Genomic DNA, 18,556 nt, shown 5'->3' on the forward strand with positions numbered 1-18,556 from the left:
GATTCATCTCAGCTAAAAGTCTAGACCCTTAGATCAGGAATAGGACAGACGTTTATAGGACATTTCATAACTTTCCCAAATTCTTATGAAAAAATATTCCCCACAAACTGCATTGTACTACTGTACCCAATTTATTATATATTTTAGGAGTTGGAGTTGGTCCATTTGATACCGACTCCACCAAAATGGGCTCCGACTCCACAGCCCTGCTGCCTAATAGTCATGGCAGGTCTATGTTACCTCTCCCAGTAATCACAGCTGCCCCTGCCTTATGTCTCCAGTAGTCGTAGGAGGACCCCACTTTCCAGTAATCACAGAAGCCTGTTCAACATTGTATCCCCATAGTAGACTTAGTAGTTTCCCTTTCCCCCAAATTTTAAGTCACAGCGCACCCCTTAGAAATCACAATATTTGCCGCCTCGTGCATCAGTCTATCCCGCTTGAGATGAAGCTTGAGGCTTTCTGTGGCAGCATGTAGCTCTATGTATTTGGCACTATGTATGTGACCCTGGACTTTTTTCCTGCCGGGTTTTTTACCTCTTCACTACATCTAGTTTAATTTTATGATAACATATTATCTCTTGAGTTTTTGTTGGGAGTTTTCTGAATGGAAAAACAAAATCTTCTCATATGAGATGTGGAGTCCAAACATTGTGAAATTGATTTCATCCTGGACTTTACAAGGATTAATATTTAAGACTTGACTTAGTCCCCTAATCCCAGCACTACAGCAGTAAAGTAATCTTGCAACAAAAATCTGTAATGAAAGGAATATAAAAGGTCAAACAACTACATAAACCTGAAATCCCCCAAATCTGTACATAAATTCTTTAGCTTTTGTACGTTGGATGTAATTCCTTTGTGGAAACTAAACTTACAGTGAAGACGTCATAGATGTCCACATTATATTTGGAGATCTGTGTTGATCCTAATAATAATAGGGCAATACGGTACATATTTTATAATCTAGCAATGCCAGTCCTTTTGCTAATCCAGCATGTGACCTTGGGTCTCTTTTATTAGCTTTTGGTATGTCCTAAACTCAACATGACAGTGAGTGTGATTGGCCTGGGAAGCATATGACTAGCCCAGGGGGATGGGGATTACTCGGTACCCGGGCCTTTAGCCTGGCCTTGGGGATGTCGCGGTGGTCGGCTCCCGGGCCCATACCCTAGGGTCTCTCTTTGAAAAGCGTTGATAGTTGTTTATTTTATAAAAGTTCGTGACGCCACCTGTGGTATCTGGTGAGAAGCACCAGCGCTGCGGCAGTCCACAGAGGCCGATGATAAGGCAGCTCGATGGTATAGCTCCCCGCAGGTGGAGCTAGGCCTCAGGGCAGCGTATGACGGGGGAATGCAGGACAAGAACAGGGACAGACACGATAGTCACTTCAGTACCTTTTACTGATGGAAATTCAGGCACATCCCGGAGCACTGTAAGGTGAAGGGTGCATGTCAGGATCCTCCCCAATGAGCGGGTTTTGGGCCTCCTGTTTCTTGCCTCTGCGTAGTAAGTTTCTGACCTGCCTGGAGCTAGGCCTAACTTTGTCTCTGTCCTGCGCTGGCTGACCTTGTGGTAGGGCCTTCTCTTGGAGTACACGCTCCTCAGCTTGCGGGGCCTATGTGTCTCCCGGCTCTGTTACATATCATCACTTTAGCGATTCTGGGACTTGTAGTTCTCCAAGGATTCCGGTTGTGCCTTACTGGGTCATAGAGATCCCGGTAAGCTTCGGACCCGGTGTCCGGTAAATTCTTCGGGGTGAGCAAGTTAAGCTCCTCTGCCCCCTATGTACTAAATCTCCACTCGCCTTCGGCCTACTCAGACCCTCACTAGGCTACTCACACTAACGGCAGCTTGCCGCGCTTCACCGATCTTATGGCGCCGGCACACCTAAAGCTCACTATTCTGAGTTACAACTGAGTCTAGACTGTGCTCCACTGCAGACTGACCTCTCTCAGGCTTCCTTACTGCCGGAACTCTCTCAACAGACTTGGCTTTCTGTCGACTCCAGAATAGACTAACTGCTGCCTGGCTCCACCTTCCCTATTTATCTTCCAAACGGGCTCCCTCTGCTGGTCTGAGGTGGAAGGTGGAGATGTGTGAATGGTTAAGGGGGGGCCTCTTGTGGAGGAATCCATCAATGCACTCTTCTAGGATCTGTGATACCAAGCGCAGCTGGGCGTCACACATACTGGATGCAGTATGTGCCAGCTGTGCACTCCTAAAGGTGTCTAGCCAGGAGCAGAAGGGGATTACATGACAGAGTGGCACCCTTGTTGTTCTGGCCACAATGCAAACTGCTTTGTTTAGAAGGATATGTTTTCCTATATGAAGATATTTAGCCTCTGAACTAATTTTAGTTTATCTCCTAAGATAACATTTCAGTAGTCATTCAATTGTCATCACAGGTAGGATTACTATAAAAAGTAACACCTCTATATGGATAGCACAGAACCCACCATTCACAATGTGATGGTAACAACTCTCCTCCTCCCTCCCTGCGCAGTCACCTCCGCCCAGGTCTCAGACCATGCCCACAACATTCTTCCATGCAAGTCAAAAAGTCATCTTCTGATTGAGAATTGCTAAACCCCTGAGGCTGCTGTAGAGCAAATCTCTGAATAGTTGTACACCAATCATAGCAGCAGCTCAGGTAAGATGGCTGTCCCAATGAAAATGGAACACAAATTAACATAATTGGCCATGTACATCCTGATTAAAGGGAATCTGTAACCAGGTTTTTTCTACCTAGTGCATGATGTAGGGGCAGAAACTCTGATTCCAGTGATGTATCACTTACTAGGCTGCTTGATGCAGCTTTGATAAAATCCCTGTTTTTTTCTGCTGTAGATCTAGTAGTTCTCTGAATGCTGAGCTCTGTATAACCCCGCCCACACCACTGATTGTCAGCTTCCTGCCTATGCACAGTGTACACAGAAATCTGCCAATCGGTAGTGAGGTCGGGGTTATACGGAGTTCATGGATATGGAGGGCTACATGGCAGAAGGTTTACTAGTCCTCTCGTGATAAAGTCAGCAGGAGTTCACAACTATAGCAAGCAGCCCAGTAAGTGACACATCGCTTGAATCAGGGACTCTGTCATTACATCATGCCGATCTCGGATTAGGTGTCAAAAACCCGGTGACAGATTGCCTTTAAAAATGTTATCCTTCAAAATAGAACAGAGTCTTCTCAGTAACTCTCAACAAATGTCAATTTCCAACATATGTCATCCTGGCATAAGGTGGTGATGTGCCCAGGACTACACAAATGCCACTCTAAGTCCGGGTACCAACAGCTCCCTCACTTGTCTCCTGATGCCATACAACCGCCACCCGTCTACCCACCATTAAACAGATCCATACCCCATGAGACAAGTCACAAACTGCTGTAGGCCGGAGAGTACATGGACCATGTAATTGCACAAGTTGCCATGTTTTGGTTTGAGGCCATCTTAACCTCTGGCCATGTGAATCCCATATAAATGCTAATGTGACATACATCGTAGTTAGGCTCACAAAATAAAATTGTTCTATGTGTACACGAATGAAAGAGTAAAAATAGTTATATAATTGTGTAAATGCATTCCTTCTCTTGTATTGATCCTGAGTTATAGAAGGTGTTAATGTTGGTTTCGGACTACCCCTTTTTTATTTTATTACTAAATCTCTATTCATTTAATGTAATAATCTAATCCTTTTTCTAATATACTTAAATTTAAAACCCCCCTTTTTTATCTACTTCCTGCTTTTTGACACTTCATTTGAGAACCCCCAGAACAAGCTGGGATACTCAAATAAGACGTCATCAGGTGGTCACTGCCGCAGCCTTTGCCCCATCTTGAAACGAAGCATCATCGAAACGAAGTGCCTCCTCTACTGAGCATGCGTTGGTTGTCAATTTTGACATATGCTCATTACAATTTTGTTGCTGTGCAATATTCTCTTTAATTCACAATGACAGTGCGCTCCCTCGCCAGCTTTGATGAGAAGCACCTCGTGCTCTATAACAAACTGCATACACAAAAAGAACTGTCCACTTGACTCCTAAGCACAGAATGAGAAGTACCATGAATGAGTTGCAAGCAATAATATTTTTTTTCCCTACAATATTGCAGCTCCTCCTGCTCTATAACAGTCTGCTTTAATTTCAGAGCCATGTTCAGGGTGATTGGAATAGTGAAATTATCCCATTACTTATAGCTGCATCCTCTGTAACTGCAGGTAAGGGTGTGGCCTCGCTTTCTTTGAGCTGAACTTTACGTATAGCTTTCCATTTGCTGGGTATCCATATTTGGGACCTGGTCCTGCGCGACCCTTATTCACATTGACGTCACTTTAACCAGACCTGTAGAAAAAGACATGGACCACACATCCAAATATTCATACTTTCATCTAACACCTCTCGGCAAAAATTTACAAACATAGGTGCTGTGGGGCACCAGGTCGCTCGCCCTGCTAGTACACTGCCACTGTGATCCACTGAGAGGTTCACCGTGACATGGTAGTGGGCGTCATACAGTCTGAACAGAATGTTAAACTAAGAACCTCATGTTCAGTTTGTAAATTTTTGCCGAGGGGCATTAGATCAAAGTATGAATATTGTGATCTGTAGTGTATGTCTTTTTTCTACAGTTATGGTTTTAATACTAGAGGTTAGGACCAGACCCATTTGGGTACACCTTGACTCTGGTAGGATGGCCTTTACTCTTTTTGTAATCAAAAACTGTATTTACTAAGTACCCTATGTTATTTTTTATGCACTATTGCTTTTACTTATTTACTTACAGGAGGGTATATGTTCATTTTATTTCTGTCTTAGCTTTTGTCTGTTTATTGAAAAGTGTGTACATGCTCCTATATTGTATGCATACCAACTTATACTTCAGTTCATTTTTTTTGCTTAAGTAGAGAACATAGCTGTTTGTGAAAGGTTAATCTGCAAAAGAAAGAAACCCCTGTCTCTAAAGAAGTAATCTGAGTCTTTCACTACATTCTGTACGCAGACTACCTTATAAAGCATTTACAACATTTACCCCAGTTGCTGTCTCCAGCCCCTCCTTCTTGCTGTTCCATAATACACAGGAATCCATCTTACTGTTACGATACTGTCGTAGTACTGCTGGAAACCAGTGGCCGAAGGAGCACGATCAGGAACAGCAAGCGGTAGTAGAAGTTCTTGAAGTTAGCAAAATGAGTTGTAAGAAACAATCCATAGATAGGTGTGAACAGTCTGGGTAAGAATGTTCAGGAGCTGGAGACCTGAACTAGGCTAACAGCTAGACACAATACTCAAGCAATGAGTCAGAGATCCATGCGGCTTTAAATAGGCCCAAACAGGAAACAAGATGGATCCCACAGGTTAGCATCGGATAGCACTTGGTCGTGTTAAGCACTCGTCTGAGCAAGGCCTAAGGCAGCAGCACACATCCACTGTGTTCCCAAGGTTCAGACTACCAGTCTCACACTGCCAAGCGCCAGTAGTATTTCATGCTCATAGGCAGGAAGTCTCCTGCAGCTGCGGGCCAGCCAGCTTCAGTCTTTTCTTCTTAAAAAAATATTTACTGGGAATTGTTTTGGTTTCCTAATATATACAGTACAGACCAAAAGTTTGGACACACCTTCTCATTTAAAGATTTTTCTGTATTTTCATGACTATGAAAATTGTACATTCACACTAAAGGCTTCAAAACTATGAATTAACACATGTGGAATTATATACTTTACAAAAAAAAAGTGTGAAACAGCTGAAAATATGTCTTATATTCTAGGTTCTTCAAATTAGCCACCTTTTGCTTTGATGGCTGCTTTGCACACTCTTGGCATTCTCTTGTTGAGCTTCAAGAGGTAGTCACCGGAAATGGTTTTCACTTCACACGTGTGCCCTGTCAGGTTTAATAAGTGGGATTTCTTGCCTTATAAATGGGGTTGGGACCATCAGTTGTGTTGTGCAGAAGTCTGGTGGATACACAGCTGATAGTCCTACTGAATAGACTGTTAGAATTTGTATTATGGCAAGAAAAAAGCAGCTAAGTAAAGAAAAATGAGTGGCCATCATTACTTTAAGAAATGAAGGTCAGTCAGACCGAAAAATTGGGAAAACTTTGAAAGTGTCTCCAAGTGAAGTTGCAAAAACCATCAAGTGCTACAAAGAAACTGGCTCACATGAGGACCGCCCCAGGAAAGGAAGACCAAGAGTCACCTCTGCTTCTGAGGATAAGTTTATCCGAGTCACCAGCCTCAGAAATCGCAGGTTAACAGCAGCTCAGATTAGACACCAGGTCAATGCCACACAGAGTTCTCACAGCAGACACATCTCTTCAACAACTGTTAAGAGGAGACTTTGTGGAGCAGGCCTTCATGGTAAAATAGCTGCTAGGAAACCACTGCTAAGGACAGGCAACAAGCAGAAGAGACTTGTTTGGGCTAAAGAACACAAGGAATGGACATTAGACCAGTGGAAATCTGTGCTTTGGTCTGATGAGACAAATTTGAGATCTTTGGTTCCAACCACCGTGTCTTTGGGCGACGCAGAAAAGGTGAACGGATGGACTCTACATGCCTGGTTCCCACCGTGAAGCATGGAGGAGGAGGTGTGATGGTGTGGGGGTGCTTTGCTGGTGACACTATTGGGGATTTATTCAAAATTGAAGGCATACTGAACCAGCATGGCTACCACAGCATCTTGCAGCGGCATGCTATTCCATCTGGTTTGTGTTTAGTTGGACCATCATTTATTTTTCAACAGGACAATGACCCCAAACACACCTCAAGGCTGTGTAAGGGCTATTTGACCAAGAAGGAGAGTGATGGGGTGCTACACCAGATGACCTGGCCTCCACAGTCACCAGACCTGAACCCAATCGAGATGGTTTGGGGTTTACATAGTTTACATAGTTTATAATAAGGCCGAAAAAAAGACAAGCGTCCATCGAGTTCAGCCTATTTCTTGTGCACTGCAGCTATTCCGCAGCGTTGATCCAGGGGAAGGCAAAAAAGCCCCATGCGGTATAGGCCAATTTACATCATTGAGGAAAAATTCACTTCCCGACTCCAATCTGGCAGTCAGATTAAATCCCTGGATTAATTAACTATCACTAAGCGTAAGATGTAATTTTATTGTTCTCAAGAAAGGCGTCCAGGCCTCTCTTGAACTCATTAAGTGAGTTGGACATCACCACTTCCTCTCCCAGAGAGTTCCAGAGTCTCACGGCTCTGACCGTAAAGAATCCCCTTCTATGCTGGAGCAGGAACCTCCTTTCCTCCAGACGCATAGTGTGCCCCCTCGTCTTTGTCACCATCCTTGGTATAAACAGGTCATGGGAGAGATCTCTGTACTGCCCCCTGATGTATTTATACATGTTTATGAGGTCTCCCCTAAGCCTTCTCTTTTCCAACGTAAATAGGCCTAATTTTGACAACCTCTCTGGGTATTCTAGTCCCTCCATTCCCTTTATTACCTTAGTCGCCCTCCTTTGTACCCTCTCTAGCTCCAATATGTCTTTCCTGAGCACCGGAGCCCAGAACTGTGCACAATATTCTAAGTGCGGCCTTACCAGCGCTTTATACAGAGGAAGAACAATGTTCTCATCATATGCCCCTATTCCTCTTCTGATGCATGCCATGACTCTATTTGCCTTCGCAGCTGCAGCCTGACACTGGGCACTCCAATTTAATTTGCTATTAACCAAGACGCCCAGGTCCTTCTCCATGTCAGATTTCCCCAACGGTTTCCCATTTAATATGTATGGGTGACTGCTGTTTTTCTTTCCCATGTGCATGACCTTACATTTATCGGCATTGAACCCAATTTGCCATTTTTTGGCCCAACTCCCCAATTTATCTAAATCCTCCTGTAGCTGTGCCCTATCCTCATCTGTATTAACTACTTTACAAAGTTTAGTATCATCTGCAAATATTGCTATTTTACTATGCAACCCTTCCACTAGATCATTAATAAATATATTAAATAATATAGGGCCCAAGACAGACCCTTGAGGCACCCCGCTAGCAACCCTGACACACCCTGAGCTTACACCATTGATAACCACCCTCTGCTTTCTATCACTCAGCCAGCTATTTACCCACTTGCACACATTATCCCCCAGACCAAGCATTCTCATTTTATATACCAACCTTTTGTGTGGCACGGTATCAAACGCTTTGGAGAAGTCAAGGTATACAACATCCACTGACTCTGCCCGGTCCAGCTGTGAGCTCACCTCCTCGTAGAAGGCCATCAGGTTTGTTTGGCAGGAGCGATCCCTCATGAATCCATGTTGATATGGAGTTAGTTATTATCATTAAGATATTCTACAATAGCATCTCTAAGAAATCCTTCAAACAATTTACCCACAACAGACGTTAAGCTGACTGGTCTATAGTTCCCAGGGTCACTTTTAGACCCCTTTTTGAATATTGGTACCACATTTGCTTGGCGCCAGTCAAGTGGGACCTCAGAGTGAAGGCAAAAGGGCAAACAAGTGCTAAGCATCTCTGGGAACTCCTTCAAGATTGTTGGAAGACCATTTCAGGTGACTACCTCTTGAAGCTCATCAAGAGAATGCCAAGAGTGTGCAAAGCAGTCATCAAAGCAAAAGGTGGCTACTTTGAAGAACCTAGAATATAAGACATATTTTCAGTTGTTTCACACTTTTTTGTTAAGTATATAATTCCACATGTGTTAATTCATAGTTTTGATGCCTTCAGTGTGAATGTACAATTTTCATAGTCAAGAAAATACGGAAAAATCTTTAAATGAGAAGGTGTGTCCAAACTTTTAGTCTGTACTGTATATATTTGGGAATGTTTTATGTTTTGGTCTCTTACTTCTTGAAGTTTTGAAGGAGGTGATAGGTTTTCTTTAAGCTGCACTGATCTGGGTAGATTTCTGTCCATAATAACTGCAATGTTAGGAATTCATGTTTTCTTTTCCTACATTTTGGTGGACACTTACAATCACAATATATTCTGGACCCATTCTGACGAGAAAGAGTTAAGTCCAAATCTGACTTTAGAGAGCAATAACCTTCCGTGGCTGATTATAATGCATTGTTCTTGTAATAAATGTCTTGCTCGGAGCTACTTTTGAGTATGATTAAGATTCAACCGTGCCGTGGAAATTGAAGTACATTGTTTTCTTTTCTGCCTTTTCTCCTCTCCCCTAAAGTCGCACAAATTGTTTTATCTTGGAGATGTACATTCATAATCCAAAGGGCAGATTGAAGAGATGTTAGAGCCTTGGGAGACATTTAATTATGTTGTGCTCATCGGCCCTTACAGCATCATAGAAAAAGAAATCTCACTTCCAAAGCTTGTTGATTATATTTTGCAAACAGATTTGATTTATGTCACTCAACAATTTATAGTCTGAGGCAGAAATATGCACGTTAATGTCATCAGTCACTGCTGACCTATTACCAGTAGGACAATATCTTCATTTATAAGTGCTGAAGACACTGCAACATTATTCTACTTTTTATTGTTGTAAATTTACAGCATCTTCGTGAGTTTGATAACACAAATGTGATAGAAGTGTATGTGTAGTTTGTACAGCTTGTCTACTATACCATGTGAGGAGCTGGACTTTTTCTAAAGACTATTGGACCTATTGATGTAGAGCGGAATCCACGGTTCTAAGGGGTGCAGACTTTTTCCAGCACGGAGCACCAGTTACGTCAATCTTATTGTTGTGTTCTATAAGAGATTTCCTTGCCGTGTTTTATTAGATATTTGCTTGCTCGTCTGTTCAGCCTCAGGAATCAATGTTTCCATTCAGTGACAGTAAGCAGAGGAAGACATGCAGGCTGGATATTATGCATACACAAGGCCAGACCCAATATTAGCTATCAAGGAAAGCAATCATTCCATTGTTCTCCCAGTCACTCATCCCATTGTGTGGATAGGGATAGTAGACCCAGTTGGTAGAGCTACGTCGTGGGGCGAGGATCAATTTCTGAGGTCCTGGAGCCCATTGATGGATGGCTATGGAGTTTGGAGATCGGTTACCGGCTGGGCTGGACACACGCGCAACGGTTGAGGGATCTGTCGTCTGGATTTGAGGAACTTTCTTAAGGACTGTTGCTGCTAGATACATGTGCTTCAGTCATGTTATTTGTTGTCTGGACGAGCATGGACTGTGACTACAGACTATACTGGCGGGAGATACGAAATATGTGGGCTAACCAAAAGTTGGGAGGCAGCGAGTATCGCCTGGTATGGGGTCAGTGGGACTGCTGGCCTTGGGGAGGGGATCTTGTGGACTGGGGGCAATGTATTTTGGCCATCTACCCGGAGTTGTTGTAAAACCATGGATGTAAGGAATAAAAAAACAGTTGCATTGTTAACCTACCTAAGTGATTATTACAACCCACAATCTCAGATCAACACACATCATTATGAAATATTAATGCTGCATATACTGTAAATATTTTCTACCTCAACTAAACATTCCTAAACCCTGAGTAGCAATAACTCAAGAGACCTAGGCAAGGGGTTTGTTTCCTACAGTTGTACAACCCCTTACAAAAATTATGGAATCACCGGGCTCGGAGGATGTTCATTCAGTTGTTTAATGTTGTTGAAAAAAAGCAGATCACAGACATGGCACAAAACTAAAGTCATTTCAAATGGCAACTTTATGGCTTTAAGAAACACTAAAATAAATCAAGAAAAAAAATGTGGTACTCAGTAAGGGTAATTTTTTTCAAACCAAGCAGAGGGAAAAAATTGTGGAATCACCCTGTAAATTTTCATTTCCAAAACTAACACCTGCATTAAATTAGATCTGCTCCTTAGTCTGCATCTAAAAAGGAGTGATCACACCTTGAAGAGCTGTTGAACCAAGTGGACTGACATGAATCATGGCTCCAACACGAGAGATGTCAATTGAAACAAAGGAGAGGATTATCAAACTCTTAAAAGAAGGTAAATCATCACGCAATATTGCAAAAGATGTTGGTTGTTCACAGTCAGCTGTGTCTAAAATCTGGACCAAATGCTAGCAACATGGGAAGGTTGTTAAAGGCAAACATACTGGTAGACCAAGGAAGACATCAAAGCATCAAGACCGGAAACTTAAAGCAATATATCTCCAAAACAGGAAATGCACAACAAAACAAATGAGGAACGAATGGGAGGAAACTGGAGTCAATGTCTGTGACCGAACTGTAAGAAACCGCCTAAAGGAAATGGGATTTACATACAGAAAAGCTAAACATAAGCCATCATTAACACCTAAGCAGAAAAAAACAAGGTTACAATAGACTAAGGAAAAGCAATCGTGGACTGTGGATAACTGGATGAAAGTCATATTCAGTGATGAATCACGAATCTGCATTGAGCTAGGTGATGAGGCTGGAACTTTTGTTTGGTGCCATTCCAATGAGATTTATAAAGATGACTGCATGAAGAGAACATGCAAATTTCTACAGTCATTGATGATATGGGGCTGCATGTCAGGTAAAGGCACTGGGGAGATGGCTGTCATTACATCTTCAAGAAATGCCCAAGTTTACATTGATATTTTGGGCAGTTTTCGTATCCCAACAATTGAAAGTATATTTGGGGATGATGACATCATTTTTCAAGATGATAATGCATCCTGCCATAGAGCAAAAACTGTGAAAACATTCCTTGACAGAAGACACATAAGGTCAATGTCATGGCCTGCAAATAGTCCGGACCTCAATCCAATTGAAAATCTTTGGTGGAAGTTAAAGAAAATGGTCCATGACAAGGATCCAGCCTGCAAAGCTGATCTGGCAACAGAAAGTTGGAGGCAAATTGAGGAAGAGTACTGTTTGTCACTCATTAAGTCCATGCCTCAGAGACTGCAAGCCATTATTAAAGCCAGAGGTGGTGCAACAAAATACTAGTGATGTATTGGAGTGTTCTTTTGTGTGTTTGTTTTTCATGAATCCATAATTTTTTCCCTCTGCTTGGTCTGAAAAAAATTACCCTTACTGAGTACCACATTTTTTTTCTTGATTTCTTTTAGTGTTTCTTAAAGCCATAAAGTTGCCATTTGAAATGACTTTAGTCTTGTGCCATGTCTGTGATCTGCTTTTTTTCAACAACATTAAACAACTTAATGAACATCCTCCAAGCCCGGTGATTCCATAATTTTTGCCAGGGGTTGTATATAAATTGACTACCAAGATCAGCCTGGGAGGGGAGGAGAGGGCTGTTTGAGTCAAATTCCAGTCATAAGGGGAATAGAGCTGCAGTGACAGAGGCTTGAGATCTACTACAGCCTCGTTTGCATATCAATTCAAACACTGATTTCTCAGTAATAGAGCAATGGACTGGTCATGTAATGGTATTTCTGGACTTCTTTGAAAGACAAACATGAGCACATAAATAGTATGGTGGGTGAAATCCTGATGACAGATTCTCTCTGTAGTGAATCTGTCACCTCCAAAATCAATATCAAAGTAAGCATAGGTCCTTGTAGGGGATCTTTGACTAAGAGGAGACTTTTAGTTTAAAAAAAATTTGCTAGATGGTTTTGGAAAAACTTTCTTTGGGGTCGATTCATCAAGACTGACAGTACGCCAGAGCACAAAATCTTGAAACCAAGATAGTTATTACTGTGGTATAATATAGACTCCAGAGCTTAAAATGGTATTTTCAAGTTATCCCTTGAGCAGCTTAGAGCGATGCAGTCTCCTTACTTCTTGGGTTCTAGCAGTGCAGACTCTCCTCTTTGAATGAAAGCTTTGAATAAACTTGTATTAGTAGAACTATAAAACCTAGCACAAGTTCTGCTATAACACATTTAGCTCTCAGTGTTTTTTGTTCTGAGTCTACACTGTAATCTCTGTATTTAGCAGTCTCTATATTTACATATAGTAATAATAAGGAATTTGAACAATCACAGAGGTTATGAGCATGATTAGGAGACCTGCAGCGAAAGCTGCTGGGCTGGTGATTTATAACTGCATCTCTTCAGAAGATGAGAGGGAGGAGGAGGGAGGTGAGCAGATAATTGCTATGTAGAAATCGATGGACTGGGAGAGCTGAACGGGCTGTTAAGACTATAGTTAATGGTATTTCCATCTCCAAGATCCTATCCCAATATGTAGTGGGTGTAATAATAATATTAGGAAATACCTTCAATTAGAAATGTAGTTTAGTTCTTCTCATTCGCTTTTTCGCTTACCCCATGTGCAGTGCATCCATAGTTACGACCACTCACATAGGGACAGTTAGTTAGCTGTTAGTGGTCGTAACCATGGATACCTAAGCTACTGCAATGCCCTGCACATGGGGTAAGCGACATAGCGAATCTGAAGAACTATACTACATTTCTAGGTGGAGGTATTTGCTAATATTATTATTATTATCATTACACCTACTACATATTGGGATAGGATTTTGGAGATGGGAAAACCACTTTAACCCTTCTCCTGGAATGTAACTACTGAGCACACTCAGCCAAGCACTAGAGACCGGGCTCCATGGAAATGAGCTGTACACTATAAAAGATAAAATCTCTCATTGCAGGAGAATGACAGCAGATAGAAAAAGCAAGTCAATTGCAAGCTTGCTTATATTCATGCTCTCTAACTAAAACAATTTAAGAACTTGAGAATACTCCTTTTATTTTGGGTATAGTGGAAGTGGACATGTTTCTTTGTGTTACAGAAAGAGCATTATTTTAGGCATGGCTTGGCACAGTGTCCTGCAGATGGCATGCCTTGGGTTACTGTTGTTCATTTAGTTTTAAAGAACTAAAATAAACATTAAAAGGCCAATAGCAAAAAAATAAAAGTAGAAAATGAATGGTTTCTATTGGCATGGATTGTCTCATTGTGATTGCATTCGTTTTCCAGATGAATGACCACTATAGGTTTCTGGCAGTAAAGCTGTTAGGCTAGATCCAGAAGTGCTCAGTCTTTTCTATAAAACCTACCACTACCCCAAATCTGTCCGGAAGGGATTTATAGTGCGGAACTGAGGACAGATTGGTGTTTATTTTGGTGGCATTGACAAGGAAAGTCGCATTTCACACTTAAGAGCTTTTATATCTCTGAACATTAATGATAATACAGATAATTATACACTCCTGTAAGTCATCTGTATTATATGGTATTCCTGTTTAATGGAAAAGAACAATAGTTCTTTAAAAAAATAAAAAAAGGAGTTCCTAATAAAATAGGTGATAAGTTATATATTTAAAGGGAACCTGTCACCTGAAAAAAACTATTAACCTGCAGATATAGGGTTAACCTGCAGGTTAATAGCTTTATTAACCTGCCCGGCGCCTGCACTTAGACCCGCTGCCTGGAGGAAATTAACTTTATTCTACCAGTCAGCATTCAGACTTTAGTCACAGGGGCAGCGCCGGCGCAGGATCAGTCACCGCTCTGGGTATAGAGAGCAGCAGCTGTAATCGTGCTCCCAGCACTGACTGACAGCTCGCTCAGCATTAGGGGCCAGCTGTCAGTTAGGGCCGGGGACGCAGTTACAGCAGGAGTCAGATGCGAATGATTCAATAAGAGAGGCACACACCTTTTACTGAATCGGGAGCGTCTTACGAGTGTTGTGCGCCTACATGTGCTGGAGACTGGAGGAAGGTTTCTGGCGTGAGGAATGCCACAGCGCACCATGAATTAGACGAGCTGCCACGTCACACCCCCGCTGTGCTCCTGTCGCATCCCATATCCACCCATTATGACAGAGGTGAGAGAAACTGGTGTAAAAACGCCAAAAGGTGCAACATTTTGCGACTTTTCAAAGTAATTTTCACCAGAATTCTGGCGAAGTTGCGTTAATGAATCGGCTACTTTAAGTGATATATAAGGCGGTCTGGTTAATATAGCGCAATGTGTAAATCAATGGGATGAATGTATGAACCACTGTGATCCTTGCTGACTTTTAGAAGGAGATCTTATAAATCAGTAGTGCGCATGCTTGACCACTGCATTCCCTGTGTACGGGAGTGGTGCTCACGCATGTGCACTATCGCTCAATTCTTGGGGTCGGTAGATGTCTCACCAGTCCGACCCTTACAGTCTATATAATGGTCGCCTATCCTGTGTACGGGAGTGGTGCTCATGGATACGCACTACTTTCGATTCTTGGGGTCGGTAGATGTCTCAGCAGTCCGACCCTCATAGCCTATATAATGGTTGCCTATCCTGTGTACGGAAGTGGTGCTCATGGATACACACTACTGCTCAATTCTTGGGGTCGGTAGATGTCTCAGCAGTCCGACCCTCACAGTCTATATAATGGTCGCCTATCCTGTACGGGTGTGGTGCTCATGCATACACACTACCGCTCGATTCTTGGGGTCAGTAGATGTCTCAGCAGTCCGATCCTCAGGGTCTACACTGTGTTCCAAATTATTATGCAAATAATATTTTCTCAGATTTTCCCAAATTACCTATATGAATTGCAGTCATTGTAATTTTCCAGTCAAATAACTATTAGAGTACAATTGAAAGGTTTTTGTACAAACTGCCTATGATAACAGGATATTTTTAAAAAAATAAAAAACTCAAACTGCACTCAAAATGCATGTTCCAAATTATTATGCACAGCAGAGTTTTCAACCTTTTCATTTTAATAAAGAACAAAAAAATGGTCATTTTTGAAATTATAAGCATTAGCAGGTTATTACAAACTGAAATCAAACAGGTTTCAACTCAAAACTTTATTCTAGGTGATGTTACATTTGCACATAGGACCGCTTGTTCGAAAGGAGCTTCTGAACTCTCTCGTCCATTGAATTTGTCAGGTTTTGGATGGTTTCTGCTTTAATTGTTTTGCATGAGGACAGAATACCCTCCCAGAGCTGTTGCTTAGATGTGAACTGCCTCTCGCCATCATAGACACTCCTTTTGATGATGCTCCAGAGGTTCTCAATGGGGTTGAGGTCAGGGGAGCATGGGGGCCACACCATAAGTTTGTCCCCTTTTATGCCCATAGCAGCCAGAGATGCAGATGTGTTATGTGCAGCATGAGACGGGGCATTGTCATGCATGAAAATGATCTTGCTGCGGAATGCACGGTTCTTCTTCTTGAACCATGGCAGGAAGTGCTGTTTGAGAAACTCAACATACATTATGGAGTTCATCTTTACCCCTTCAGGGATCCTAAAAGGGCCGACAATCTCTCTCCCCATGATTCCAGCCCAAAACATTATTCCACCTCCTCCTTGTTAGCGCCATAGCCGTGTTTGCATGGGGTGTCCATCAACCAGCCATCCTCCACTCCATCCATCTGGACCATCGAGATCATTTCATGCATGACAATGCCCCATCCTCACAGCACATTCCGATCCTCACAGTCTATATAATGGTCGCCTATCCTGTGTACAGGAGTGGTGCTCATGCATACGCACTACCGCTCGATTCTTGGGGCCGGTAGATGTCTCTGCAGTGCGTGCCTCACGGTCTATACTATGGTCGCCTATCCTGTGTGTTGCTCGTGGGAAACATCCACATTGAGTTTGTGCGTTTCCTTTTGCTCGTGTAGGTTTTCTCATCGTACTCTGGTTTGTTTTATACTTGGTTTCTCATGCAGTTGACCCTGGTTTTGTGTGAAGGAGAGAAATTAGTCTGCATGTGAATGTGCTGCAGAATGTGCTGACACTTTATAGACTAATAAAACTATGTCGTATTGCGTTAACAATGCATTATCTCATTTCAGCTTTGCTCCTTGGTGCCCGGCATGTCAGCAGATGAAACCAGAGTGGGAGGATTTTGCAAGGAGAAGCCCTGTCCTTGATATAAATGTGGCCAAGGTGGATGTGACTGAAGAGCCAGGTACGGTCATACGCTCCTGTGCAGTGACATTCCTGCTCACGATATCTGTACGTCTTGTCCATCTTAGGTCTGTGGGTGCTTGCTGTATTCACATTCAGCCTTGTGTTATGTGTCTGGGAATATTTTTGGTGCAGGCTATTTCCTGCTATAACATAGGCACACAATGCCAAGGATGGCTGTGTTTTGAAATACTTGCCTATGCCAAACAATAATGCGTAATGCTGGTTTTTCTTGTAATGTGCCTTGGTGATCCAACAGCCCCCTCTCTGGAATAATGCAGATCTGTCAGCAGATTTCACAATACAAACTGCATACATTATTTTTTTTTACACTTGATGAGGCTTGTGTACTTACTTTGAAAATCCATGTCAGAATGGCTGTATAATCCATTGTGAAAAGTTCATTTTAGTCTCCGCGCACTCAGCCTGATTAACAGCGCCTCAGTGTCCCTCCTCCCCGCTGCTGGTGAGATCTCACAATTCTTAGTACAAGCTGCAGCTGTCAGTCAGGCTGAATACATGTGGACTCATGAGCTCTCTCACTCAGTACCTGGACATATGGATTATACAGCTATTCTGACTTGTATTTTCAAAGTAAGCACACCAGCCTCATTAGGTGTAAGAGATCTATTTCATAATTTTTGTATTGCCAATTCTGGTGACAGATTGACTTTAAAGGAGTATTCCCATCTCCAAGATCTTATCCCAATATGTAGTTGGTGTAATAATAATAATATTAGCAAATACGTCCAATTAGAAATGTAGTATAGTTTTTCTGATTTGGCAAGTCTCTTTCCTCATGTGCAGGCATTGCAGGACCTTAGGTATCCATGGTTACGACCACTGATATAGTGACAGTTAGTTAGCTAGTTGCTAGTGGTCGTAACCATGGATACCTAAGGTCCTGCAATGCCTGCACATGAGGAAAGAGACATTGCGAATCAGGAAAACTATACTACATTTCTAATTGGACGTATTTGCTAATATTATTATTATTACACCTACTACATATTGGGATAGGATTGGAGATGGGAATACCCCTTTAACTTGTTCTTAGGATATCAGTAAGTGGTTGTTCCAACACCAGATGTTAGCAGAACGAAGGAGGCGCATACAGCACCCCTCATTGTTCATAAAGCACAGCTTCGTACGTCTTGTAGTGGCTGTGCCTAGTATTGCAGCTTTCAGCTGTTCGGTCCCATTGTATTGAATAGGACTGAGCTGCAGTACCAGACACTACCACTACAACTGGTACGGCAGTGTGGCTGAAAAACAATGCAGAGGCTGAGGTGCACCAGTGAACGGAGGGGGTCGTCTTGTCGCTGGCTGTTGGGTACACCTAAATTGGCTCATTTAAGTACCCTCATTTCTTAACCTATTTTCTATAGCTGTAATGCAGTTCCAATTTCGTATATTCAGTGTTTGCATATTATAGTATTTCAGAGTGCAGAGGTATTTTCTTGGTTAAACCAATATTAGTTTTTGGACCAGCGCAAATTAATTTCTCTCCATCAGGCGAGATGTTCAATGAATGTATCATTATCGGCCGTACTTTCTTCCCTGGTCTGTATAATATTAGTGCTTTATAGGGAGCACACAGACATAATGGGACAGGTTACTAAACCCTGTATGGATATATGGATGTTATGGGATCTGCCTGCTATCCCCTGTATGAGTCAGGAGCTGAAAGCTTCTGCAAAGTGCAGATTTGGATTTTGGGTGTATTTCACTGTTGTATAGAGATCTACAGCGCGGCGGCGGCGGCAAATACACACACTAAATA

At 42.3% G+C, this 18,556-nt stretch overlaps 1 protein-coding gene across 1 annotated transcript in view; it reads left to right on the forward strand.

Moving 5' to 3' along the window:
- The window catches only part of TMX4 (thioredoxin related transmembrane protein 4), a 78,502-nt gene that overhangs the window by 12,911 nt on the left and 47,035 nt on the right, over window positions 1-18,556 (forward strand). The window contains exon 2 of the mRNA XM_073672251.1: window positions 16,659-16,774. Coding sequence (XP_073528352.1) covers window positions 16,659-16,774 — 116 coding nt within the window. The remainder of the gene's footprint in view (window positions 1-16,658; window positions 16,775-18,556) is intronic.

The sequence above is a fragment of the Phyllobates terribilis genome, unplaced genomic scaffold (genome assembly GCF_046119375.1).
Source record: "Phyllobates terribilis strain yellow unplaced genomic scaffold, ASM4611937v1 Scaffold_3__8_contigs__length_932513732, whole genome shotgun sequence".
Lineage (NCBI taxonomy): Eukaryota > Metazoa > Chordata > Amphibia > Anura > Dendrobatidae > Phyllobates > Phyllobates terribilis.